The sequence below is a fragment of the Alligator mississippiensis genome, chromosome 10 (genome assembly GCF_030867095.1).
Source record: "Alligator mississippiensis isolate rAllMis1 chromosome 10, rAllMis1, whole genome shotgun sequence".
NCBI classification, from domain to species: domain Eukaryota; kingdom Metazoa; phylum Chordata; order Crocodylia; family Alligatoridae; genus Alligator; species Alligator mississippiensis.
The window spans coordinates 21719015-21747011 of record NC_081833.1 but is presented as its reverse complement, the minus strand read 5'-3'; the positions used below and the strand labels follow the sequence as shown (position 1 = coordinate 21747011).

At 47.3% G+C, this 27997-nt stretch overlaps 1 protein-coding gene across 3 annotated transcripts in view; it reads left to right on the top strand.

The window, feature by feature from the left end:
* Window positions 1-27997, top strand: part of CCDC60 (coiled-coil domain containing 60) — a 150194-nt gene that overhangs the window by 87700 nt on the left and 34497 nt on the right. For all 3 annotated transcript variants that reach the window (XM_019493766.2, XM_014593638.3, XM_014593639.3), the window contains exon 4: window positions 15610-15789. In XM_019493766.2, coding sequence (XP_019349311.1) covers window positions 15610-15789 — 180 coding nt within the window. The remainder of the gene's footprint in view (window positions 1-15609; window positions 15790-27997) is intronic.

The following is a 27997-nucleotide window of genomic DNA, read 5'->3' as shown; positions in this document are numbered from 1 at the left end:
TATTTACATCAGAAAATTCCCTGTGCAATTTGGCAGGATGTCTAACGAGAGCTTTTTCCCTGGATTAAAAGAGAATTGCTGCAGATAAGGATTGAAGTGCTTTTGAGAAAATGTACAAAACTGCATTTAGAAATTCTGTGCTGTTCACAGCATTCAAAGCAATGCTATATGTTTTATTTATTTGCAAATTGGCCATAAGTCACAGCAAGGGTGTAAATTCTTACTTTATGGGTGCATCTACACAAGACATATTATGTACCTTAGCCTAGTTTACTGCACAGTAAGGGCACACATCTACATGTGTGCACCCTTACTGTGCAGTAAAAATGGCAAATCACAACTGAATTTGACACCTGCAAATGCAGGTGTCAGATTTAGTTGTGAGTACTTAATGCACAGCAATGCACTTGTAGATGCAACCCTGCACGAAGTTTATTGCCGGGTCTGCCTTGCCATTAGGGGCCCAGCCCCAGGGCTCCTGGCTGGGAGCCTCTCCTGCCCTAGGGCTGAACTGCTCTCTGGCAATCCCTAGCTGCAGGCTATTAAAGCCTGCAGCCATTTTGTACCTTGGGGCACACCACACAGAAGCCTGGTGGCTCCTATGCAATCCCCTGGACCACTGCAGGCCTCATGTGCCCCCCTGGGCAGAACACAGGCTGCCTCTGTCTGGTCTGTCCCCTCTCCAGAGCTACTACATGGCCACAGGTAAGTGTTGCAAAGGGCTGCAGCTTGCTGCACCCCTTGTCCAGCCATGAGATACCCCCAGGGCTGCTGGCTGGCTGTCTCTGGCAGCAAGGCCAGCGCCTGCTCCCTGCTACTGCTCACCCCCAGCAGTGTCTTCTGTCATGTGGTGAAGTGACTCTGCAGAGTGGCTCCCAGTCCCTGGCTGTGCCCCTGCACTGGGCACTGCTAGTGGCTGTCCTTGGCTGGCATCACAGAGACAGCTGCGCAAGGGCCCAGAGAGTTGGCGCAGGACATCATGTCCTCACTATCCTCCCCATTGAGCTCTGGCCCTGCCCACATGCACATGCCCATGCTGATTGCCTGAGTTCCCAACGGGACCTGGAAGGAGGTTGGTGACCTTGTGGCACTCTGGGGAAGTGCCAAGGTGCTGAAGCAGCTCAAGTGGGGTGGGCGCTCGAATGCCTATATTTATGAGGCTCTGTTGGGCAGCATGCAGGAGCAAGAGCACTGCTTGTTGGTGCGGCAGAGCCGCATTAAAGGCCAACACCTTGCAGGCACAGTGGATGGCTGTGACCGACAACAACAATTGTCAGTCTGGTCATGTCCTTGAGACCATGGCATTTATGCAGAAGCTGACCTGGATTTTGGTCCTCCGGGTCCCTGCAAGTGTCACCAGATGGGGTGACCTGCCCAAGCCTTTGCTCCATTCTGACCCCTCTGGCGAGATGTCACTGAAGGAAGGGACCTTGGGCCTTCAGTGCCCGCCCCACCCTCCTCCCTAAATGCTGCATCTTCTGGCAGCTTGGGGAGTTCTGGCCAGCAGCTGCCTCACCCTTTGTGCGGCTCCAGGCCCTGCCACAAGGAGCGGGTAGCAATGTCACTGCTGGCCACCAGCAGTGCCAGCTCCTCCCCAGGGAGGACCCCTGGCCAGGCACTGGCCCGCCACACAATGCAGGCCATGGACACCAGGCACAGCCAGTCGCCTTTGCCGATGGGGAGGCCCAGGCTGAGCTGCCAGCCTCACCAAGTGGTAAGTCCCAAACTGGAGGAGAATCCTCCCAGTCCCAGACCCTGTGCCCACCCACACTTCCCTGGTCCTGGGTTCCATCCCCTACAGCATGAAGAGAGGCAGAACACAGTTCAGAACTTTATTCAGCAGCCTGTGTCTGCACAGCTGGGTGGGCACAGCCTCTCACACCCTGAGGCAGGTGTCAATGCCAGCAGCAATGTCCTCTTCAGCAGTGGAGGGTAGGGACACGTAGTGCAGCCACAGGTAGCCCTCCAAGCAGTGGCAGAGGTTGTGGGGCAGCCTGGGCTTGCCTCCCATGCTGTTGTAGCTCAGGGTCCTAAACGAGGAGCACAGGTGTCCCCAGGGCACCAGGGGGATCAGCAACAGCAGGGCATAGTGGTTTGGGCACCCCTTAGCCAGCACAAACAGCTCATCGTGCACTGCGTGAGGAACACACAGCAGGGGCATGCTCAGGGAGTAGCGATGGCATAAAGGGGAGCCACCCCCGGGGCACCTCCCTGGAGGGGCCCCCAGCAGGGATGGTGGGGGTGCAGTCAGACCTTCGACCCAGGTGCCATGGTCTAGATGGAAGCTCAGCAGAGTGGGTGGCCTGCAGGGGCAGAGGAGGGGAGCGGGGTCTGGAGCCATGGCAGCAGGTGCTGCAAGCAACCTGGCCTGTCCTGCCCTGGGAGGCAGGCAGGGTAGGCAGGCTGCCTGTGGCCAGCACCCAGTGGACCACCAGTACCAGAAGAACAAGCAGGGAAGGGGGGCTTGGCTAGCAGCCACCTGGACCCAAGTCTGCCTGGTCGACTTACCATGGTCCCTGGGCACCCATGCATAGCCAACACCTGATCTGAGGCCAGGCAGTGTATGGCTTCTGGTGCAAACCATGTTATCTCTAAAATGTTGCAAACTTGCACAAAAGACTTCTGTCTCTCACCTCTGTAGGGTCAGCATCTGAATACAGGGGAGAGCCCACCAGCCCCAGCAGGGATGCATGCTTCAGGTCACTGCTACCCAGCGCTGGAGCCAGCTGACTGTGCCAGCAGTGCACAATGGTTAGGACTGTCCTGCTTCAGCGGCTGGTGGTGGTGGCAGAGGAGTGGGAGGTGTGGGCACATGCCTGGTGGGCAGAGGATATCACCAAGGAAACCACCCAGGAGGAGGTGTGGGACTGGATGCAGCAGGAGCACTGGTCATGGGTGGAGGCCCTGGAACCCAGTGAACTGCTCTGGCAGCAGGTGACCTTCCAGCCCTGGGCAGGAGGCTGAAGACACTGACTGCCAGACCTTGAACACCATCCTGGGCCTGGCAGTTGCATCCATCCCCCCTACTGCCCAACCGCATCAATGGCCCAGCAGGGCCCCTGGGTCTCACCCACTGCCTCACAGCAGGCTCTCACCGGTGCCTGGGAGGAGGTACTTCAGTGTCTGCTGCCTGCAGGAGCCCCTGGCCTGGCCCTATCCTAGAACAGCTGCTGCCCACCTGGGGCCAGCCCCACAGCCCTCCCCTGTGCCACATGGCCAAGGACCCAGACATGCCTCATAGGTACACTGGCCCTGCACTGGGGTAGCCAGATGGGGAGCTGCCCACCCTCAGGGAGTGCCATCTCAGGTGGCTGCAACATGGCTGCCACCTGCTGGGGTCGTCATGGCCCCTGGACCCATGGGGGAACAGCCTAAGGCTGGGGTATTAGGCACCTGCCTCTAGGCTATGCCTCCAAGGCCCCCCACCCCACGGTCCCCCACTCTGGGACAGAAAAACACAGACATCGTAAATAGTTTTTATTTTGTAAAGTGGGTTTTTTATTGGTGGGTGGAGGGGAGGGTTTGGTGGGGAGGAATGGGAAGGGGCTGTATGTGTGGAGGGGGGAGGGATGGGGGTGGGTGTTGTGAGGGGAATAAAGCTTTTTTGTTTCAAACATATGCCTGGCCTCAGAGTGCTGCTGGGGGTGGGCAGCAGGGCAGGTGGGTTGGAAGAGGGAGTTTAGGAGGAGGGGATTGGCCAGGGCCTCCTGCACCTGGTGCCCTGGCCCCTGCTGGCAAATGTGTGGCTTTCCTGGGGCCGGGGGGGGGGAGGGAGGGCTGCTGGGGCCAGCAGGGTGAACACCATGGCTACTGGTAGTCACTGCCAGGGGCAGGGCTGGAGCAGTAGGGCACTGGGCCTCACTGGCAGGGGCAGAGGCTGGAGTAATCATGGCACAGGGATGCAGGGTGGGCAAGGAGGGACCTGCTGCATGCTGGCTGTGCTGGGCATATGGCTTCTGGGCAGGGATGGAGCTGGCCAAGGATCCAAGGGCATGGTTGTGTTTCCAAGATGGCTGCAAAATGCTGGCAGCAGGTTTTGGCTTCTAAAAATGACTATTAAGTGTTGACAGCTAGGGCCCCACCCTGGAGCTCCCCCTGGTGACCACAGGAGTACATGGCAGGGCTGGAGGGGGATGGCACTAAATTTAGTGCAGGAGTAGGCAACATTTTTTGGCCAAAGTGCCAAAAAAACCCATAATGTCTACCTTGGAAGGTGCCTGAATGCCAACATGCCGGACCCTGGAGCAGTTGCCTGCAGCTGGCCCACAGAGCCCAGTCTCCTTGCAGCAGGGCTTGCAGCATCCCAGCTGCCTGCTGGGAGCAGCCTGGGATCCGTGGCTGGCAGCAGCTGCTGAGAGCCCAGGCTGGCAGTGTTGTGCCAAGCAAAATGGCCTTGCGTGCCATGTTCAGCACACATGCTGGGGGTTCCTGATCCCTGATTTAGTGCCAAGTCCCTGCACGGTGTAGACACCTGCCAAAAATTTAATCACGACTAATTGCATGTGTAGATATGCCCTATAGTGCCTAGTGTAGGAAATACTTTATCAGTAGTTCCACTCATAGGAAGCTCATATACCAAGAAATTCTTTGTAAATAAGCCTAGCTTTGGAATAAGAGCTGACACCTTACATAAATTAAGTGAATGTACATGACTAAATGATATGCACATGGCCAAATATTGGCAGGGGAGGGGGTGGCAGGTTTATGGTTTATAATTTGGAGTCATCAGGATCCTATGAAAGTACTAGTCCTAGAGGGATAGACCCTTAGCTGGTGTATATAGTTTCATAGTTGGTAGGGTTGGAAGGGACCTGAGCAGATCATCAAGTCCGACCCCCTGCCATGGGCAGGAAAGAATGCTGGGGTCAGACTACCCCAGCAAGGTGATTATGTAGCCTCTTTTTGAAGACCCCCAGGGTAGGAGTAAGTACCACTTCCCTTGGAAGTTGGTTCCAAATCCCAGACACCCCGACTGTGAAGTAGTGCTTCCTGATGTCCAGCCTGAACCTACTCTCAGTCAACTTATGGCCATTATTCCTAGTTACTCCTGGTAGTGCTCAGGGGAACAGGGACTCTCCCGTTCCCCACTGGTCCCCCTTGGTAAGTTTATAGATGGCCACCAGATCCCCTCTCAGCCCTCTCTTGTGCAGGCTGAACAGGTTCAGGTCCCATAGCCTCTCATAGAGCCTGCCCTGCTGCCCCCTGATCATGCGAGTGGCCCTCCTTTGGACCCTCTCAGTGCTGCCCACATCCCTCCTGAAGTGCAGCATCCAGAACTGGACACAGTACTCCAACTGCAGCCTGACCAGTGTCGCATAGAGGCGGAGGATCACCTCCTTCGATCTGCTTGTAATGCATCTGTGGATGCAAGACAAGGTGCAGTTAGCCTTCCTGACTGCGTCCCCACATTAGCGGCCCATGTTCATCTTGGAATCAATATTGACTCCAAGATCCTTTTCTGCCTCTGTGCTGACAAGAAGGGAGTTCCCCAGTCTGTAGGTATGCTGCTGGTTCCTCCTCTCCAGGTGCAGTACCTTGCACTAGTCAGTATTGAAACCCATCCTATTCCCATCCACCCACCCCTGTAACCTGTCCAGATCTAGTTGTAGCCTGTCCCTCCCTTAACTTGCCCACTTCTCCCCACATCTTAGTGTCATCTGTGAACTTGAACAAGGTGCTTTTCACCCCCTCGTCCAAGTCGCTGATGAAGATGTTGAACAGTGCGGGCCCGAGGACCAAGCCCTGGGGAACCCCACTGCCCACATCCCTCCAGGTTGAAAATGACCCATCCACCACCACTCTGTGGGTGCGGCCCTCCAGCCAATTTGCAACTCATCTGACTGTGTAGGCATCGACACCACAGTCGCCGAATTTTTTAATGAGAATGGGGTGAGAGACAGTGTCAAAGGCCTTCCTAAAGTCCAGAAAGACTACATTCACCACAACACCTGTCTCCAAGGATTTTGTGACCTGGTCATAGAACACAACCAGGTTGGTCTGACAGGACCTGCCTCTAATGAACCCATGTTGGTTGCCCCTAAGCATAATCTGCTGGTCCCTCGCAGATGTGCTCCTGGATAATTTTTTCAGAGAGCTTTCCCAGGACTGATGTAAGACTAACGGACCTATAGTTTCCGGGTCCTCCTTTCTTCCTTTTTGAAAATGGGGACCACATTGGCCCTTTTCCAATCCTCCTGCACCTTGCCAGAGCACCACAATTGCTCAGAGAGCTGTGCCAGGGCTCCTGCAATGGCCTCTGCCAATTCCCTCAGCACCCTTGGGTGCAGATCGTCTGGACCTGATGATTTAAACACATCCAGTCCCTCCAGAAGTTCCCTGACTAGGTCTTCTCTGACCCCAGGCCCGGCTGTGCCTTTCCTGAATTCATCTGGGATCCCGGTGGGGGGGATGTCCCGGTCCCCACTCAGAAATATAGAGACAAAGAGGTCAGCTTTATCATCTGGTACAACCACCAGATTGCCAAGCATGGCCTGCAAGGGCCCCATGTTACCCAGTGCCTTCTTTTTACTCCCTATGTATTTAAAAAAGGACTTGTTGTTGTCTTTGATCTGGGTCGCTAGTCCCAGTTCCGTCTCCACCTTAGCCTTCCTGACAGCCCCACTACAGTCTCGAGCAATGGAGGTATAATTCTCCTTGGTGATGGCCCCTCTCTTCCATCGGGTGCACGCCTCCTTTTTAGCTTTCAGATGTTCCTGAATGCCTTTGGTGAGCCAAGGGGGCTTTTAAACACTCTTGCCCCCTTTGATTCTCATTGGGACTGTCACCCTTTGGGCTCAGAGGATCATCTCCTTAAGGAACGACCGCTCATCTTGGACTCCTGACTCCTCTCCTCTACGGGTCTTCAGTGCCTCCCCGACTAATCTTAACTCATTGAAATCGGCCCTCGTGAAGTCAAGGGCTGCTGCCTTGCTGCAGGCCTTTGACACCCTGTGCTGGATCGTGAATTCCAGTAGGCAATGATCACTATTGCCCAGGTGGTTGAGAACCCGCAGTCCAGTCACCAGGTCGTCGCCTGTGGCCAGGACGACGTCCAGCAAGGCATTTTCCCTGGTAGGACCGTGCACCTCCTGGGTTACATGGAGGTCCTGTACCTCAGCTAGGAACCTACATGAGCGTTCAGACCTGGCTGACTGCTCCTCCCAGCAGATGTCCAGGTAGTTTAGGTCACCCATGATGACCACATCCCTTGACTTAACTGCCTCTGGAAGCTGACCTGAGAATTCCTGGTTCAGCTCTTCCCCCTGGTTGGGTGGTCTGTAGTAGACACCCACCGTTAAGTCCCTTTCCCCCCAACCCCTTGTATTCTAACCCTGAGCACTTCAGTCTGCCTCCTCTGACCCAGTGCTGTTTGTTGAGGATGTGTATTGCTCTTTGACGTGGAGCACCACACCCCCACCTTTCCTCCCCATTCTGTCCCACCTGAACAGTCTGTAGCCCTTGATGTTTACCACCAAGTCATGGGCTGAATCCCACCACATTTCATTGAGCCCCACTATGTCTGGGTTTGTATTAGCTAGCAGGAAGGCAAGTTACTCCTGCTTGCTCCCCATACTATGAGCGTTATTGTAGAGGCATTTAAGGCCTCCTGTGGGTGTATGCACGACCCCCCCAATCCCAGGACTATCCAGACCCCTGCCACTTACCTGGGTACTTCTTGTGCTCATCACCTGTCTTGCCTGGGAAGTCTTGTCATTTCCCCCTGTGGCCCCATTCCCTGGCAAACCTAGTTTAAAGCACGCCGTATGAGATCAACCAACCTGGAAGAAAAGACACGCTTGCCTTTAGGGGAGAGGTGAAGCCCATCCCACCCAAGCATGCCCCCTGTGCGAAAATGTGGGTCGTTGTCAAGGAACCCGAGGCCTTCCTGGTAGCACCAACTCTGAAGCCACCAGTTGACCACTCCAATGCAGGCCTCATGGTGACGTCCATGTCTACTTACTGGGAAAATAGAGGAAAATACCACCTACGCCCCTCGTCTCCTTGAGCTTGGCTCCCAGGGCCTTGTAGTCCTTCATGATGCAGTATGGACTGCTCCCTGCCACAACATTTGTTCCCACATGGATTAGGACCATAGGGTGCTGGTCCGAGGGGCGAATGAGTTTCGGGATCATGCCTGTAACATCCTGAATCTGAGCACCAGGTAGACAGCAGACCTCGCACACCATGGGGTCAGATTGGTAGATGGGACCCTCCATTCCCCTCAGGATGGAGTCTCCGATGACAAGGACTTGGCATTTCTTTCTCATAGTGTTCTGTCTGTATTTGGACTGTGCTGTGTGTAGAGTGGCACCGTCCCCCCCAGAGGCATCTCCTTTGACCTTCTCCTCTAAGGCTGCCAAGGCCTTGAATCTGTTCCCCAGGTGTACCTGGGGAGCCATCTCCATGCTAGCCCGAGCAGCCCTGGTTCTGGTGGTCACCTTCTTCCATTCCTCAGCTGTGCGTCTCTCCCAGCAGGTCTGTCTGTTGGATAGGATAGCTCCTTTGCAGTCGAGAGCTACAACAGTTTCACCACCTGAGTGAGGATCTGGCCACTCAAGTGCAGTTGGCACACCTTGTTTCTTTGGTAAATTATTCATAATGGATTATGTTTACATACTGTAGATGTTCAGGTGTCAGTGAACTTGGTAAAATTTGATTTATGGGGTCAAATACCTCACTGATATCATTCCTTTGAAGTTAAGTGGCCTAATATATTTAAATTAAATGTAAATATGTTGGTAAATATGTGGTTTGGCTTGACAGTGATAACAAAGTTTCCACTGTTATTGTGACGGGTTCATAATGTCATCCCAAAACCTGATTTATGATCAAGATAAACAGATTAATGGATATCTTCTATTTTGTGTGAGTCACTCCTAATGCAAAGAAATGCATCAGGAATCTTTAATCTTGGAGTTAAGCTCAACTCAGCAATACTTTTATGGAGCTGCATTACAATTAACTGATGACCCAGAGTCCATAAAGGATTTAAAGAGTAATTTAATAAGAATGAAGTTGTACTAAGCACTGAAAATATGCTCACAATCAATTTGCTATATGTGCAGTATGCTACTAGGCTATTCTTTTGTGTATGAGGTTGACCTTTATCTATAATAATATATTCCTATAGAGAAACCTGAAGCATTCCATTGCAAATTATTAGAACTCAGAAAACTATTTTAATTTTCTTGCTGACAAAGATATTAGCTTTCAAAAAATAAGACACATCTTTTCGTCTAAAAGGCAGTTGAAAAAGTGTGTTGTGACTACAGTTGACTGAAGCTCAATTACTGTAATAAATGTATTTGAAATTTCATCTCGATTGCATTTGCATTTTAATGAATGATTCTTACCTACTTGTCAATTTGGCAGCCAGGCTAAATTTATTAAGTTATTGTATAAATTGGGCATTCTGATGCCAGAATTTAAATGCAGAAGTATTTGTTGTACCATTGCAGCAATGTATTTTGAAGAACGTTTCTGTATTGTGGGTGTTAATTACCTGTATACTCCAGGTTAGAGTTTATTATGCTTTTCCCCCAGCCACAGCAAAATCAGTATATGTTTAAGCTTGTTCCTGACCAGCACAAAAATTAACATCGCTGGTATTATGACTGTTCAATGGTTAATTGGGCAGCTGTTGTAGTTTATATATGCTGTTGTGATTTTTTGGGGGGGTATTTTATTTCTGTAGTAGAATTTGGAAGTTACAGAGAACTCCATTTTTGAGATTGGGACTTCCCCTAAGTCCCACAATAAAGAGTGTGTAGCTGCTCCTGTAGCTTAGTTCAAATGATCGTGGATTTTGGCATACAAAATAAAAGCTAATTAATAAGCTTGGTAAATGGTAAAATATTATACTAAATCCCTACCACTTCAGTATTTCTTTCCCTAATGTCATTGAGTATGGAAGCTCTTTTTGTGTGTAACAGAATCTTCCTATTTTTTAATGATCTCTCTTTATCAGTTTGCATTAATTCATTTAATAATCTCACTGTCTGCCATTATGGGTTTGTAAACCATGACAAAGCCTTTCATTTCAAAGGGTTTTCAAACAAATCCTTACAAAGAGTGGGAGAAACAGTATGAAGGGGGGGGAAGCATATATTTACATACAAATATCTTGATAATTGGTGGTGATAAAAGAAAACTATGGGAAAAGCACGTGAGAATGAAACAGAAGTTTGTTATTAAACATTTTATATGTCAAGAGTGAACTCTAATGCAAAATCCTGAAGAACAATTAACAAGTCTGATTTTGTTCCAAAATCCTTGTGATTTCCTTAAACACAGTGTTTCTTAATAGGGTCATGACTTTTTTACAGCAGCACTTTTATTTTTTTCCTGAAACAGTACTGAAAGGTCTACCAAAGAAGCGTCTATCTGTAGAGTGACTTGTGTTTGCATTTGCTGGACTAAAAAAAAGGCAAAAGTTAACATCCACAAGTAGTTTATCAAAATGACAGGCAGGTAAGGAGGGAATGATTCTCCTTGAGAACTAGTGAATTAACACCTGCTATTCGGTACCTATATGACCTTCATATACTTTAATGCATCTCTGATAAGAAAAGATGGTTATTGCTTCCCAGTAAAATAAACCTGGCCTAGTTTCAGCATAAATCTGCACTGAAATAATCAATATAGCTTGATGACAATCCAAAACTCAGCAACACATTAACTTAAGAGAATATGCCCCATGCCAGGGGGCGGTTGCTCTTGTCTGACTTGGATCAGCTGCCGCTTACTAGTCAACATTTTAATCAAAGGCTGTAGAATAATCTTATGCCATATTCATTTCACTGCCACAGTGCACCTTCTCTTTTCTGTCTTTGTCGTCATCCTACAGGGAGTACATTATGACTTCCTCTCTTTTTCTTCTTACTGTAATGCCCTTGTCTGTTGTCTCGCAGTCACTGACAGGCTTCATTGACAACCTTCCTGTTACTGACAATGAAGCCCAGTGACAGAAAGCGGAATTTAGCAGCTACCAGGTGGCTTCAGGGCAGTAGTTGTCAGCTTATGACAATCAAGTTAAGATAGTAAGTGGCCTAGTGGCCAATAAGATGCTGTAAGGTATAATAAAGCAAGAGATAACTTTACCTGAGGAGCAGGCAAAGCCATGCTGAGTTCAACATATTTAATATTAAATAATGTTGATCTGACTGTGAGACACCAGGAATGACTAATGGCATAAATCTCTCTCAGTTCTTAATGTTGGGTGTTAGTGCTTTATTATCACATGGCAGAAGAACATACTAATTGTGCTAATGATCAGTAAGTTTCCATGACCTTGTGTGAATGGAAAGGAATTTGTAACTTTCTGTTGAAATTTACATCCTGAGACTATAGGTAACTAGTTTTCCTGTATCAAATGACAATTTCAGTTGCCTCCATAGTATGCTGGACAACTTTACCACTTGTGCAGGGCAAATCCTGTTTTAGAAGAGGTCCCTCTTGTAAGAATTATGAATTTCTCCAGTATTTTTTAAACTAGATAACCACTGTATGCAACTGAAGGATCTGATTCTTCACTCTTTGATGCCAGTAAGACTCCACTGATCTTAAAAGTAACACATGGTGGAGAATCAGGCTCAGTATATCTACAGTATATCCTGGCTAGCTAAAGGCTCAACCAAAAAGAAGACATAGGCATTGTCTTAATTATGTAGTTTAGCAACTTACATTTCTTACCCAAAAGTGTAAAAATCAGATGCAGAGTTTCAACAGCTAACTTTCTCTGTGAGTCCTGAGGATGTATTTTCAAGGCAGTTATTACAATAGGTCAGCCTAGCTGTCTGTAATAATCTCCTTTTATAGGTCCTTTTTCAGTCCATTTAACAGTTTTCATTTATTCCCTAGATTTCACATCATCTTTCAGTCAGACATGCTGTCAGATCAGTTTCACTTTCCTCTTTAGTCCCCTTCCTCCATCTTAGATGCACACACATTTGGAGACACGTTCATTTAATGATCTACTAGGAAATGTTACTTGGTTTCCTCAGTTTACCCACAACACTCGGTATTTTAGTGGAAGAGAAAACGCGGTATCTTAGTTTTCACACTAAAAAAAATCACATACATTTCAGCTGACATTTTGTACTATTGTAACAAGAGCCTAGGGCTCCTGTTACCTTAAGAGAGGGGAACAACTGGAAGAGCCTCAGATAGGGGAAGGCTATTCATTAGGAGCTTCAAAGAAGCAGGCCTCAGGGGCCTTTAAGCTGTGAGTTGCAGAGGTAACTGCTCTGCAATGTACAGCTGGAGAGCTGTGCATGGGAAACTAGATACTGCTATAGCAGCCAGGCAAGAGCAGTAAGCTGCCACGGGTGAAGCCAGCAAGCCCAATTAAAAAACACCTGTAGCCAATTCAGGGAAGTCACCTGACCAGAAAGGGACAGAGCCTGGGAGATGGATAAACCAGAGCCTGACCCAGGGCAAGTAGTCTAGCCCTGGAACCTGAAAGGAAAAGAGCTCTGCTGAGAGATGGCTTTTGCTGGTGCTACAGGAAGTTGGTCGAAGATAATGGGCAAGAGATGGTGAATATCATGTGGAAGAGAGGGGACTGGCATAAACTGTTCAGAGGTTAGCCCTCCAAAGAGAGCAACGATGAGATACCAGGGCCCAGAATGGGCAGCCTCCAGCCTAATTAAGATTGTAATTACTTAACAGCAAGGTGTGGCAGACAAGATAGGCAGGTGATGTGCCCAGAGGCAGAGAGAGATCAGCACTGGCTGGCTGGGGAGTTCCCACCTTTGCCACAGTGATGGTCTCCCACTGCCTCTGGGCACGTTGCCCTCCTATCTCGTCTGCCACACCTTGCTGTTAAGTAATTACAATCTTAATTAGGTGGGAAGCTACCCATTCTGGGCCCTGGTGTCTAGGGCCTTTTAGTACACACTCCTACCTTCCCTTACGTGTGCCATGCCTCGCAGATGTTTCTAACAACTGTGTAAAGCTCCAGCCTAAGGCCAGGCCCAACTCATTGCAGTATTAGTCCTCTCACAACCTGCCCTGTTATGGGCCACACACATACCGCCTCCCTCTCACTGAGGCCTCGCACACTTCACTGTCTCTCTCACAGTCTCTCTCATACTGCCCTTGCTGGGCTTCATTTGTACCGCCCCTCCTTTTGCCCAGGGCCACACACACCCTACCCTCACCCGGAGGGTCCTTGGGCTTGATTCCCTTCACTCCCCAGCCAGCAAGCACAAGGCCTTTTGGGCATCTCCTGATAACCTCATTCAAGCAAACACTGGACAGTTTGCAAAATACTGCACAGACTCTGCCCCTGTCTCATAGCCAGGTAACTCCCCCTCCTGCTCGCCATACAGGGCTGCTGATTCGTCCCCTTATTTCTCCACGGCTTCTCCTCTGCTGCCCTCCAATTGACCTCAGGCCCACCTGTGGCCTCAGGCACCCGAAGGCTTACCTGGACCAAATTCAGCCCCTCAAGTTAACAGGACCTCAGCTTGAGCCCCCTTTCTCACAGGGCCTCAACTCAATACTCCGCTCCCTTCTCTGGGGCCCAGAGCAGAACACCCCACAGGCTCAGGTAGGTGCCCCTTGACAGCATGCCTGGCCCACAACTCTCCTTCTGCCCCAGGGTTTTATACCTTAAAGGTCTCAGGTGCCACCCATGGGCATGCCTGCTCCCCATCTCCCTCTTACCGGGGTCTTGCACCCCAAACGGCCTCAGGTGCCCCACATGGGCGTGCCTGGCCCCACTACCCACTTTGGGCCTTGTGCCCCATCAGGCTCAGGTGTCCTACATAGACATACCTGGTCCTAACTCCCTCAGATGTTACTAGTCACCCACCAGATGGTGGGGGCAGGGGTTATTAAGGCACCCCAACCTTTCAAATGCCAGCACTTCTGGTCCACTTTCTGGTCCACATGGGAGCATGCAAGGGGGTGCCCCCATGTCCCTGTGGCTCAGCGACTGGTGCCTTCTGGGTCTGGGGAGGGGCACCCAGGCTCCCCCTGCGGCTGATCGCTGGGTCAGAGGGGTACGGTGGGGGCTCCCAGCATGCTCCCTGGCAGACTCGGAAGTGGACCAGAAGTACTCACGATCCACATCTGGGTTAGCTGCCGCTCATGCTGGAAAGCCTCCCACACTGCTGTGGGACGCTCCATGCACCCCAGCACTCCAGCGATCGTGAGCTGCGCCTGCTACCTCAAGGTATGTAGAAAAAATGTTTAAAGCTGTTGTACCCGCCTCCGTTTGACTAGGAGTTTGCGCGCTGCTTTCGCCCGGACTTGAGATCTTGCACCCCCGAGCTTCGTTGGTATGCCCCAGGGTTTACCCCGGCTGGTATTAAGGGGGACCCCAGAACTCGCCTGCCACAACTTTGATGACTCTCTCAGTGGGGGGTCTTCCCTTGGGGTATCCCCTGGTGCCGGCACGCCTCTTCGCAGGTACTCTCGGGGCTCCGTCCTCCCCTACACCCTGGCCATACGCCACCTCAGGTCTTCCTGTCCTGGCCTCTAACCCGTCCTCGTCTCGTCCTCTCTCGGCTCGGTCACCCTAGCCACTACCGGCGGTCTTCGGACCGGGTATGCCCCTCCCAGCGGGGGGTGCTGCCCTGATCCCTCCTTCCTTGGGATGCAGACGTCCTCTCTGCTTCCCCAATAGTCCCGGCCGCAGTTACCCACGCCGTCGGCTCCGTAATACAGGCTACAGCTGGCCCCACTCTCGGGATAGCTGTTACGCCTCCTGCTGCCTCGGGTGTCGGGTTCCCCGCTGGCTGCTGCCCCACCTCTGGGGCTGACTTCTCCCCTTGTCTCCTCACTTCTGGGTGCTCCGCTGCGCTGCTCGCAGCCTGCTCCGCCTCTACCCAGCAGCGTCCCGCACTCTGCAGGTGGCGGCTGATCCCCTGCTCGCTGGGGCTCCGCGCTCCAGCTCTCTCCCTTCAGCCGCCCCGCTGCTTCGGCGGGGCCACCTTTTGTTCCTCCCGGCCAGCGTGCCCCGCCCCCGCCGCTCAGCCGCAGCCGGATAAACGTCTAGCTGATGGCCCGCGCCAGCAGCGCCGGCGCGTGGAGTTTCTTCGGGTCTTCCGGCCCTGCGGGAGGTAAGCAGACCCCTTGGCCGCCGCAGGGGTCTCCCAGTGCCCCCGCTCCCCTGGGATAGCTGTGCCTGTGTCCAAATCAAATCAGGGCCAGTGATCCGAATCAACAGATCAAATCGCTGTCCCTGATTTGGGCCAAATCCGAATCGAGTAGGACCCATTTCACATACCCCATACCATTTGGCCACCAGGGGATGTCACAGTCACCTCTGGGGCCCTGTCCTGTCACAACCACCCCAAAGCTTTGTTTGTTTGCTTGCTTTACACAATTTACCAATATTTAGAGATGAGACTACCTAGTCATTGCTGTAGGGTATTAATTTTTAACTATGGGATAGATTTTCAATCCTTTCTGTTTGGTTGTCAAACACAGAGAAATGTAATCTCTCAATGCACCCACATAACTCCTAGGAATAAGTAAAGAAAGCAAAATGTCTCTCGGAGTGAAAATAGACCTTAGCACAACACTAGTTTACATTTAGCATTTGTACAGTTTGTGGGGTTTGATTTTCTTTGAAGTTCTTCTGTTTGTAATTTTTGGCAGGCATTTGATAAATTCTGTGAAGCAGGGTCGGGGGTACTTCTACTTGCTTCACAAAGAATCACTGGAAAGGAAGAATGCGCTAAAAGCAGCACAGGAGGAGCAACAGGCAAGATGGGCAACTGAATGCCAGCCACCCGGATGTTCATCTGATGAGGAACACTCAGATGAAGAGAGAAATGAGTAAGTAGGCATTCTGGCATTTTGGTGACTTCAGGATCAATGTTTTCTTAAGGAGCAGTTTTATCGTTTAACCCACGGTCACTGTCATCAACATCTGGGAAGGTGATTATCCTTTAAAATATTAAATTATCCTCATATATGATCTTTGACAGTGTGCACACATGCACACACACACTGGAATTTGAATGTCTAAAACTGGTATTTGGCCACTTGCATTCAGACATCAGTACAAAATAAGGACTTAGTAGCTTTAACAGGGGTGCCTGAGGTTGAATATTACCTTTCATATGAAAAAGAAACTTGATATGGTTAATGTAAGATTTGCTTTTAAATCCAGTTATTAAAATAGAAACTAAATTTATGAACAATGGAATAAAAATATTTGAGAAACAGTTTGGAAGGAAGAAGACCATTAGAATGAGTAGGGATGGCATACAAATTATATGGCCTTTGGAAGTTGCTTAATTTGGCCCTGTCTTCCAATCTCATGCTCCACCTCCTTTTGTTTATTTCAGTAGATAGATCTAGAACTCATGCAATTGCAAATGTGCTTTCACAACCCTAATGGAGCTCCCCATGGATGATATTCACCAGGCTAGTGTGTTCAAACCCATGCATATAGGCCTGTATTCGTTTAAGCTTTCCTTGGTCACTGGGTAGGCTTCAGCACTGTCCCTGACATTATGTCCAGTAACATTAATTTGAGCCTTGTGCCAGGTATTAATTCCAAGACCAGGAGACAGTTACTTCTTAACCAATAACACATTTATTAAGCCTCCAGTCATCACAGGTTTAGTGCTACAGTAAGTCAAAAGCAATACAACATGCTCACCACCCCAAAGTACAACTAACTCAATGACACTGAGTGATCAATCCATGAAGTCTCATTCGGGGGCTCTCGGCTCCTGCATCTGGTTTCTGCACAGGGTAGAATCTTCTTGGATTGCTGTCAGGATCTCTTTGGGAGGGGCTCTGAAATGCAAGGTCTTGTTTTCTTCTATACTTTATTGTTACTGCATTTTTTATCATATAATTAGCTTAAGCCTTCCTTACAATGCATATTAATAAGCCCAGTTCTGCTTGTCATAGCTGATTGATTTTGACTGGAATTTTCCAGCTTTAGGTACTCTACTTATTCTTAGGTGGAAGTCAGTTTCACTGGTGATTGTTCCTCTTTTCCCAAGGCAAATTTCCTTATTTTTGTTGACCAACTTTTTATTTTCATTTTGGTCATCTTGACTATCTTGACTTACTTTTCTTTGCCAAAAACAACTCATGGTCAAAGTGACCCCCATGTAAGATGCAATTGCTAAGTTGTAGCTGATTAAAGCCAAGGTTACATCTTCAGCAAAGCATGCTCAGACTCATGCTTAATGCGAGAGTTAAAAACCCAATCCCAAACACTTCTGGGTCCCAACAAGTCCCCACTTTGGTAACCCCTCCATGGAAGGGTTATCACATCAGTGTACAAAAAAAACCGGGGCTCACTGGTTTCTGCCTGGCAGGGGGTGATCCCTGCTGCCCCAAGCTGTCCCACACCATGTGGGAGGCTCTGCACAAGCCCCCCAAAGCCCCGAGGCTGCTGCAGCAGCTGGTGAGTTTGTGGGGGTTTGGGGGGGTTTTTCTTAAAGGGCTAGAGCTGGGAGAGGCAGGGCAGCCATGGGGGGCTGGGGGAGTGGGGGGGACCAGGGGGGTTCATGGCAGAGCCCTCCACACAGTGGGGGGCAGTGGGGATCACTCCCCTGTCTGGCAGCACCTGGTGAATAGGGGCTTTTTTTTAAAGGGCCGGGAGCTGGGTCGGGCAGGGCAGCCATGGGGGGGCTAGGGGAGCAGGCAGGGGTCAGGGGAGCTAAGGGAGCAGACAGGGAATGGGGACTGGCAGGTCACCCCATGGTCCCCTCCCCCCTCCTCCAGCCTCCCCTCCCACACCCCCTACTTACCAGCTCGAAGTCCAGCTCCAGCTCCCTGCTGCATTAGGCAGGGACTGCCCAAATCGTCAAAGTTCTCCAAATCTTTTCCGAATCGATTTGGAGAGCTTCGAATCGATTCGGACCTTTTTATTGGTCCCCTGATTTGATCTGGATTCAGAGATTCAGCCACCGAATTGCCTCCAAATCGAATCAGCACCCAAAGCTTCGCACAGTCCTAGAAGAGAATCCTTCAGGGTTCAATTTGACTGTTCAACCTGTCCCAAGAATTGAAGATGACCAGCAATATGAAATTTTTGTTTAGTTCCCAAGATTTTACAGAGTTCTTGTATAACCTTTCCTGTAAAATGAGAACCTTGATCTGAATCAGTTTGTTTGGGGAGTCCGCACTGGGAAAAGACTATATTAAACAATTGAACAGCAGTAACTTGTGCAGTCTCAGTTTTGGTTGGAATAGCTTCTGTCCATTTGTGAATGGATCACTAACAATGAGACAATACTTGTTTCTCCTAGCCATCATGGGTAAGGGCACAATATCATCCATTTGAATCCTAGCCCAGGGCCCCTCAATTCATTGATGCATGACAGGACCCTTTTGAATTTGGGAATCTGCATTTACCAAAGCACATGGCAAACAGTTATTACACCAATTTTGCACTTTCTTACTGAGCCACCACACCATTTCTTTAATTTTGTTTAAGGTATTTTTGTATCCCAAATTACCTTGTTCATGAGCGCAAATTGAATTGAATTTGTTTTAACAGTTTTTGTCACTACCCACTTTCTTTCTGTTTTCCTTATGCTGCACCCAAATTACTCCCTCTTGTTCACATATTATACATTTTCCTCTTTTATCCTGCCCTAAATCCCTTAGGTTTTGAATCTCTTCCTCCCCCTCCTGGATTGTTGCCAAATCAAGGGTTAAATTAGGTTCCTTTGCTCATGTCAGAATAATGATTACATTAACCTTTTCTTGTTAAGGCTATCTGCTTAGCCAAGCCATCAGCCTTATTGTTCCAACAGCTTTCTGGAGATTCCCCGCTTTGATGGCCTTTTGTATGAGTGATCCAGGTTTACCCAGTTCCTTGTTTTACAAAGCCATATATTTCCTGCCACCTGTGGCATGGGCGACCAGCAGTACAAAAATCCCCTGCTGCCCAAATAGGCAGCTAGGTTACCATAGCTCTAGTAACCCAGTCAGAATCAGTAAAAATAGCTACTACATTTTACTCTAACCCTTCTTGTTGAAAAACCAGTGAAATGGCAGCTATTTTAGCTGCTTGTGCTGAATGAAGACGAATGGCTTCAGCAGTGTCCTGGCCATTGTTTACTCAGACAGCTCCAAAACCTGGTTTCACTTTTCTCTTCTTATAGTGGCTCTACAAACCGCACTTGTGTTTTCCCTAAATCTACTTTTTGAAAAAGTCTGCCCTCTTTTACTCACCATTCAATATGTTGGTATTTTGGCAACAGACACTCGGGTCCTCTCCATTGACTATTAGGCCATAAGGAGTTGGGGCTAACCATTTGTCCTTTTGGAATGTAATGACTTTATTCATCAATGCCGCAGTCCACTGAGTCAACCTAGAACTTGAGACTGTCCCATCCTGAAGTTTTCCAGATGCGGTGTACTTCAGGGGCGAGTGAGTAGTCTGAACTACAGTCTGACTACTTCCAGTGATATACTCCCAATGTTCCATGATCCAAGTTAATGCTAGACATTTCTTCGCACAGAGGATGAAATTTTGCTTAGGACAACTTAAAGTCTTAGATGCATAAACAGTTACACTTAATGTTCCATCTTGTTTTTGTAATAGAGTAGCCCCCATAGCTGCCTCTCTGGTAGCTAACTGAATAAGAAAAGGAATTCCCATTTCAGGATACACCAAGGTGGGAGCTTTAGCCAAATTCTCCTTAAGGATTTTTAGGGCTTCTGCTTGTTCTGGGCCCCATTCCCACCGATGATTTTTCTTCAGTAATTTGCATAAAGGCCGTGACTTCTCAACAAACATCTTAATAAAGTCCTGAGAGAAATTTAGGTTACCCAAAAGAGCTCTTAACGAATGGGTATCAGTAGGGGCTGGCAGTTTTCCAATTTATTCTACCCGCTGTGCATCTGGAGTTTGCCCGTGTTGTCACAAAACAATTTCCAAATACTTTACTTCTGGTTGACCTAACTGGGCTTTTTGCCTGCTAACTTTAAAACCCGTGTTTTGAATAATTTGTAGTACTGCCCTAGTGACTTCATGAATAAATTCCTGCGTGGGCCCATGAATCAGGATGTCATCCCCTTAAGAAATTACCATGGATTGGTATTGATCAGGTAATTGGTCCCACATGTGCATTACATGAGCGTAGCAAATGGCAGAAGCATTATGGAAGCCTTGAAGCATGTGAGTAAAACAATACTGTTGTCCCTTAAAACTAAAAGCAAATTTATACCATGAATCTGGGTGTAAGGGAATTGCCAGAATGTGTTATCTAAATCAATTACAGAAAACCAGGTCCCCACAGCAGCCCAATTAACAGGTCTTCCCCAAGGGTCAAAACATGACTTAGATATAAATTTAGGAGACCCCTGGGGACTGGGGCATCCCTATTGTTCTGTTGGGGCTGGACTGGAGCTACTGGCTGTGGTGCCACCCCAGAAGCCAATTACCTTGTTCTCTGGATTTCCACCCAACCTTTAAGCAATTCACTAGCGGGCCAACCATGCTATTTTTCTTGTGGTTCCCCTGCTGCCAGTAATCTTTTCCAAATTTCATTTTGAATGAGACTTTTACCTTCCACCTTGTTGGGTTCCCATAAAGGCCGATAACCATGTCTTATTCCTCCCCCTCGATTTCCCCAATTTGCCCTATTTCCTCTGCCTCTGCCAGCCCATAGCCCACCATTCCAATTAGGCCTGTAATTACCAAATGTAATGGACTGAACTGGTTCCATCTGCCTCCATCCCCCTTCCATGTTTCCTTTTTAGATTGGTATTGAGCATCCCTCACCATCTTTCCAGCTGAAATGATAGCTTCCCTAAGCTGCAGGTATGGGGTAACAGCAGCATCAAGTAACCTTAATGTTGTTTTAATTAGGGCATTAAGACCATCAAATAATGCATTTTTAAACCCACAGTCCTCATAATCAGGTAGTTGGGTTGTTGCACTTATATGTAGTACTAGTGAATTGCCCATCAAGAATGACAGGGACGGGGGCGGAGCACCACCACCCACCACCCCACGTCGCCGCTGCCTCTCAGAAGTAAGGCGGGGGAGCTCACCCTGCCATCCCCTCCACCGCCACTACCTCTCCCCCCACCCCTGGGCTCTGCTCCTTGGAGGCCTGTGGTGGTGCAGCGCTGGCCTCACCCCCCTCCCCATCCCCCCCACTCCATCCCTGCCATCATTCTTGATGGGCAATTTGCTAAATGATAGCAGGGATGGAGGGGACATGTTGGGGGGGGCGAGGCCAGCGCTGCACCATCACCACCCTGCGCTGCCACCACCTTCAAGGAACAGAGTTGGGGAAGGGGGCAACGCCAGCATTGCTGGCCTCACCCCACCCCCCCTCCATCCCCTCCACCCCCACTGTCATAGCAGCACTCTGCCATGTGTGTCTGTTTGTGCGGAGCACTCTGATTGGTTGTTTCAATAAGCACTGTAATTGGCTGCCAAGATAACCAATCAGAGCATGGGCGACTGGTACTGCCTTAGGCGAGGTTGGGGGCGGGCTGATTGCAAGATGGCCGATCGCCACAACCGCTTTCGGGAGTGGCTGTGGCTGCTTCTGGGAGCGCAACGGTGCACCACTCCCTGGCCAGTGCTTGCAGGGGGAGCACCAGGGCTCCTGCCTGCCCCCCCATGATGTGATGGGGTCCCTGCTTGGGTTGCTATTTTTTCGCTGGGCACAGCTGCTGTGTCACCGTTATGTTCTGTTTTTCCATGCTGCTGGGATTCCTGTTGTAATTCTGTGCTTTTACTTTGTATTAGAAGAAGAGTATAAGCTACCCTGTGTTGGTATTTATTGCATTGATTATTTTATGTAGGTGTGTTCTATTTGATGTAACCTCATTATACATGTTTATATATTGCCCTATCATTGCCAGGTATTTCCTGTCATTGGTTTATAATGGTTATCTTTAGGTATGTATGTTTATTTGATGTAACCTTGTTGCATATGTTTAATTATTGACCCATCACTGCCTGGTTGCAGACTAATCAGAAGGCCAGAGGATAGGCCTATGCTTGAGTTTGGGGTTAATTAGAGCCTTTTTGTTTGTGTGAATTTATATCTGTTAATAGCATTTATATGTATATATATTCTTGTACCGTATTTTCATACATATATCCCACAGGGTATACGCAATTTTACCAAAAAAATGAATGGGTGCGGGCTATACGGGGGTGCAGGCTATCGGCGGGCTTTTTTCCCCGCAGGGGGCCAGGGCCGGGGCCGGGCTGCATAGCCTCCCCATTGGCCCCGGGCAGGCCGGGCTGTGCCGCCGCTGCTGGGGCGGGCCGGGCTGCACCGCCTCCCCATGTATACACCGCCACAGGGAATACACGGGTGCGGCGTATACACGGATTTATTTACAAAAATACAATTTTCTGCAGGTTATACGTGGGTGCGGCTTATACCCGTGGGCAGGGTATATGCGCGAAAATACGGTATATAGCTTTATGGCTGTACATTATTAATTAGCGTGTAATATTAAATGTATACATAGCTAAGAGTCACTGTGACTCCTAGTGTGCTCTGCTCTGGAAGTAAGCTGGCCTATAACTAGACAGCCATGCTCCCCACAGCATACACTCCCACTAACATCCCTTCCATTTGAAGAGGGGGTACCTCCCGCATATCACCAGGGTTACAGATGGTTATCTTCCTGTTCAATTTGGAGAGAGCGAGCTGCTCTGAGCTAAGCTGGCTTTTTATGGACTTCTAGTCTCTTTGTCCAGTGACTGCCTGGTCAGCCTCAAAATCATCTACCTATCAAATGATCATTTGACTGGATTAGTGCATCTAGTCAGACAGGTTCATCTAGGAAATAGCCAGCTTATCGACCTGTGAAACCTGCATTGGAAAAGAAGCCTGTTAGGATTTAACAACCCTCCTTTGTTAACCCTGTCGTGCCAGCCCTCTGAATTTCAGCCTAAGATGGATGTCAAAAGACAGTAAGAAGAGCCTATAATCAAATGCAGTTTGTGTTTTGATTCAGATACGTACATAAAGTTGATAATAAGAAACAGAATTCATACACTGTACTTAGATTCCCCAAATGGTCACCTTTAGAATTATATTGCTGCTATTAGCTAAGGTTGTAGCTGGTAATAACTATGTTTCGCTGCTGGGGTTTGCTGCTGCTCCTGTTGCTTCCAGTTAATAGTTTCCTTACATTTACTCTTCTTGTGTGAATTGACTCTCATCTCAGAGCCTGCAACCTCCAGTATCCCTGAGATTTTATAATTCTTAGCTCCAAAATTTAGAAAATTAATATTTATCTGCCGCCAGCTACCTGTCATGTGGCCCTCGATGGCTTGCCAAAACTCAGTAAGTGGCCCTCCACCCAAAATAATTGCCTGCCCCCACCATAGCATCTCATGTAGACATGCCCACTGTGTGTGTAACCTTGCGTAAATTACTAGGGGAAGATTTAAAAGTAGTTAGGTGCTTCAAAATTACCTAGACACCCACTGGAGTTAGGCACCTCTGTGCTTTTCAAAATCTCACTAAACACTCTTAAATATCTGGTTCTTACTTTCTCTGTGCTTCAGTCCCTCATCTGTAAAATAGTTATACTTGGAATTGTAAGACTAAAAATATTAAAGATTGTGAGGTGTTCAGATACCACGGTATTGGAGGCCGTATGAACACTTGTCTCCAGGTGTTTTGTAACCTGTTTAATTTCCAGCAGGTTACCAAGTGAAGGACGAGCTGTACAGCTGTTTGTTGTGGCTTTTACTTCAAAGGGCATTGCTTCTCCTCTCAGCTGGAACTCACCAGTGGTCCTGAGCAGCTGATTGGAGAAATGGAACCTCTGACAGTCAGAGCAATTAGCTTGAGCACCTCAGTGGTCCTGCACAGTTGTTAACTATGGCTGTGTCTGAATCCTAGTTGATTCACAAACCCTGACCTTCATGAACTATCTGGCTTCTACTGTATGAAACAAACAGAAATGTTATTGAATAAATCAGAACATTTTTTCATACAAACCTTTTAGTTCAATGCTGGCCACTATTTTCATACCAGTGCAACTGTTCTATCACATATAGAAGTCATAAGATAGAATATATTGCATAGTAGCCTACAAATAGATGTGTATGTATTTATTCAGTTTCCTAACTATACCTTATTTTTAAACATCCAGATTATACCAAAGTTTATTCTGTCCTCTGGTTTGAACTAGATGCAAATATTTGGGATGCGCTGATGAAGTGACTGAATAGTCTTTCCTTTAAGAAAGGATAGCAATACTGGCAAAACTCTCTTAATGGAGACAGAACTTATACCAGCAAAAAATGAATTTGCCAGTATACACTGTATCATTTCTGTGAGCAAAAAGCTATACAAGCAAAAACTCTTTTACAAAAGTTGTAAATGCACCTAAGCAAGAGATTTGGCCCACACAGAAATACTGCCCCAAAATAGTATTGTTCTGTTGGCCAAAGTTTCTAGTGCAGACCTGACCAAAGACAGTAAAGTTGACATGAATGAATATTCACTGTTTTGTTTGCCTCACCCTCCATCTGATACTAAAGAAGTTTAATGCATTTTTAGGTATGTTTTCCTCCCAAAAAAACAAAAATCTCTAGGCTTAGGGTGCCTCAAACTACTTCCTGATTGGCAACTATTTCCTGATTAATCCGCCCACCTCCAATATATGTGGGATAGGATAAGAGAACACACTGAAACTAATGAAAGAAATGTGCTCTGTTGGCAGACCTTTGTTTATTCATTCAAACTGTCCAATGTGATTTATGCAGAGATTGGGTCCCTGCCAGTGGGTGTTAGTTTCAAGCTTGTCATGTTACCCATGTCTGCTTGTATGCAGCAGTAGGTGAGTTTAAAAAACTATTTTCAGTCTATGTGGGAAATAGCGATCATTATCTGTTATGGATATTTGCATCACTCCTGGCTATCAGAAGGCTAATATTATAAACTGAGTTATCAAAAGGCTAATATTATAAACTGGGAACCTGAAGGGTGGAGGGGGTAAAAAAGTCTCTAAAGCAGCTCAGTGACTGCTTTGGAGAAGGTCACGGCAGATAGAATCTAACTTCAGGGTTTCTTTTAAGGATTTGTATATACGGTGTTAAACACAGAAAGCATTGTGCTATAGATACTATCATGGACAAATGGTTTAGATAAGACAGCTAAAACTACTGAATGTAAAGTTGTTTTTTTTTTCATTTTTATTACTTGATTATCTTGTGTGTAGAAGAAGCATGCTATTGCTCAAACAGACCTTGAAGCAGACGCTTTTAAGTGCAATTTTAGCCAGAAAAAGGCTGTAAAAGATATCATGAGATTCCAAACATCCTCTGAATTACTTTCATCCATGATTGTCTCCATTTACAAGTCAAAAAATGATTTTGCTAGCTCCTAGCACCACAAGCTCTGCACGTTGTAGGAAAATCAAACTGTGCTCTTTCTGCCTCTGACATCATAACCAAAAATGAATGTTCTGCAGGATTTTCCTGATAGTTTTCTAGCTAGTATATGAGGTATAATAAAATCCAATTCTCTCTTGCATAGATGTAATCATTTTATGGTTCAAAGATGTATACAAGCATTCTTTCCCCTCATGTAAGGCTCAGAGGTACACTGGAGTAGATATATTGAGCCTGTTGTTCCTTCTTATTATATTGGTTTTATGTCATTGTAGTTCCACTGAAACCAAGGAGTTACACAAGTATAAAGAGTACAATCAGGAACACGTATAAAGAGTATTGTCAGGAACACTGAGTAAGATGCCTATTTATTTAAGTATTTATTGGTATAATCTCTTTTCTTATTACACAACTAGGGCAAAGTATAGACAGTCAAAAAGTCCAATGCTAAATTGATTCCATCTTTGTCGGTTAGTCTAAACTGCAGAGTTTGAACTGATAAGCAAATGAACAGACATTCACTTTTGATTCAGAAAATGCAGTCACATGCCTGCAGTGGCTCAAGCCAGAAGCTGGGGGGGCACTACAGCATGGCTAGCAGCCACTGCCAAAGGGGAGGGAAGAGAGACGCCCTCCAAGGCTTCCCCCCTCCCTGATGGAGCAGGGGTGGCATGGCCAGGCCCCAGTCTGGCTCTGCCTGGCGGGGGAGGGAGTAGTAGCATTGATTTCATAAAAGTTTGAACAAGAATAGTTCTTTCTCTGAAAAATTATAAACTATAAACACAACCTAGAAGGTGTATTCACTTACTCTTCCTGCTGCCCCCAAAGTCTCTGGGATTTGCAACCCAGAATCACAGCAGCAGGACTCCACAGGATTGCTTGTCACTTCGTCTTCCTGCTTCCAGGTGCCTCTGGGATTTGTAGTCCACAGTTGCAGCCAGCACAAAGTTTGGCAGGGCAGGGCAGGGCAACTCCATACTTGAGAGAAGGTGAGTTTAACCCCCCTCCCTTTCCCCAGACCCCAGCTGGGGTTTGCCTAGGGGGTGGGGGCAGTGAGCCAGCTGCCATTGCTCCAGCTAGGGAGCAGAGGGGTGGGGCCAGCCCTGCTCTCTGGAGCAGACAGCCCAGGTCAGCCCAGGGCTGAAAAGCATGCTGGGGGACTCTGATTTAACTTGAACAAGGTAGGAGTCTGGGATAGAAGTTTCATAAACCAGTTTGACCCAAATCAGTTAATTCTGATACTACATTCAACCAGGTTTATCTTAAACTAGTTTCAGCCATTTTGAAACTAGTTTATGTGCACTGAAGGTTTAAACCAGTTTTTGATCACTTAAACCTGTTTATGTGTAACTTCTGTCCCTAGCCTAGGAGTCTTTATATTGATTTAAATTGACAATGGATCAGGACATATTGGCATACTTTAAGCGTGTCTGACTGTTGATAATGGATGGGTATATTAAATTTAACCTTGTGAGGTTTATGACTAACAAATACAAATTACAGTTGCTTATTCTCAATGGGTTATACTCCTTAACCTCATGAATATTATGGGTTAATAAATAGCATAGATTAGTGCCTAACCATGAAGTAATAAATAAATCCTACCCAGTACCTTAAAAGACATTTATATTAGTGTCCCATGGTAGCAGTTATGGAAAACAGTAAGAATGAAATTAATTTCAAACTTGAACCAAATTATGACTCATTGCAATACAAATGGTTATGCCCAAGAAAAATTAAAGTAAGTATTCCACCCAGAAAGGACCAAAGATATGTTAACAAATGGTAAATAGCAGATATGTAAATAATTGTTAGTATTCCTTGAGCCCATGAAATTCATCATAAAACCACATCACAAAGGACCTATTAGAAATTAGACTATCTAATCTACCTGTCTCTCAGTGCAGGAGTGTTTCTTATAAAAATATATATATATATATATAAAATCCAGTGCAGTAGATAATCTAATTTTCAGTTACCCCCTTGGCAGTAATTTAGTTTAAATCATTCTTCAGTATATTGATAATCAGTGCTGATTTTGGGTCCCTGTAATATTTTCTTGATAAACTGTTCTGAGAAACTATTTGCAGGTGTTTCCCAAATGATTTGTTACACCTAAGCCTTCTGACCACATGGGTGTACTGTCTTTGTTTTACCTCTGCAGATTCAGATGAAATTGTGGCGTAGTGATGGATGCTATTTTGTTGTTTTCTATTTAGAAAGAGCAAGTGGTGTGTTACTAAAAAGATGTATGAAGTTAGTCATATATATTTGATATTATTATAAATCAACAGTACTGACTTCAGGCTAACGCAGCTAACTACCTCTCTGCTGTGTTGATGGGACAGTGTCATTATTGTTTTACATGTAATTGTGTTATCAGCTCTTTTACCATATCAGTATTTTGTAATACACAACAAGCTTTCTGCCAGAAATAAGAAAAGAGAAGAGAAACACTTTTCCTCTGATTAAAGTAGAAGTGTTGGACATATGAATAACTCCACAGTATGATTGCTATAGTTTCTACTTTGATACTCAAACTTTCATTAGGACTGATGAAGAAGAGATTCAAGGAAAAGTCTGGTTTGGGGAAACACAAAGCTCATGTTTTTGCACGGTGGAAAACAGCACAAATTTCCTTTGTAGAATTCACCTATAATCTTTATCTGAAAGAGTCTA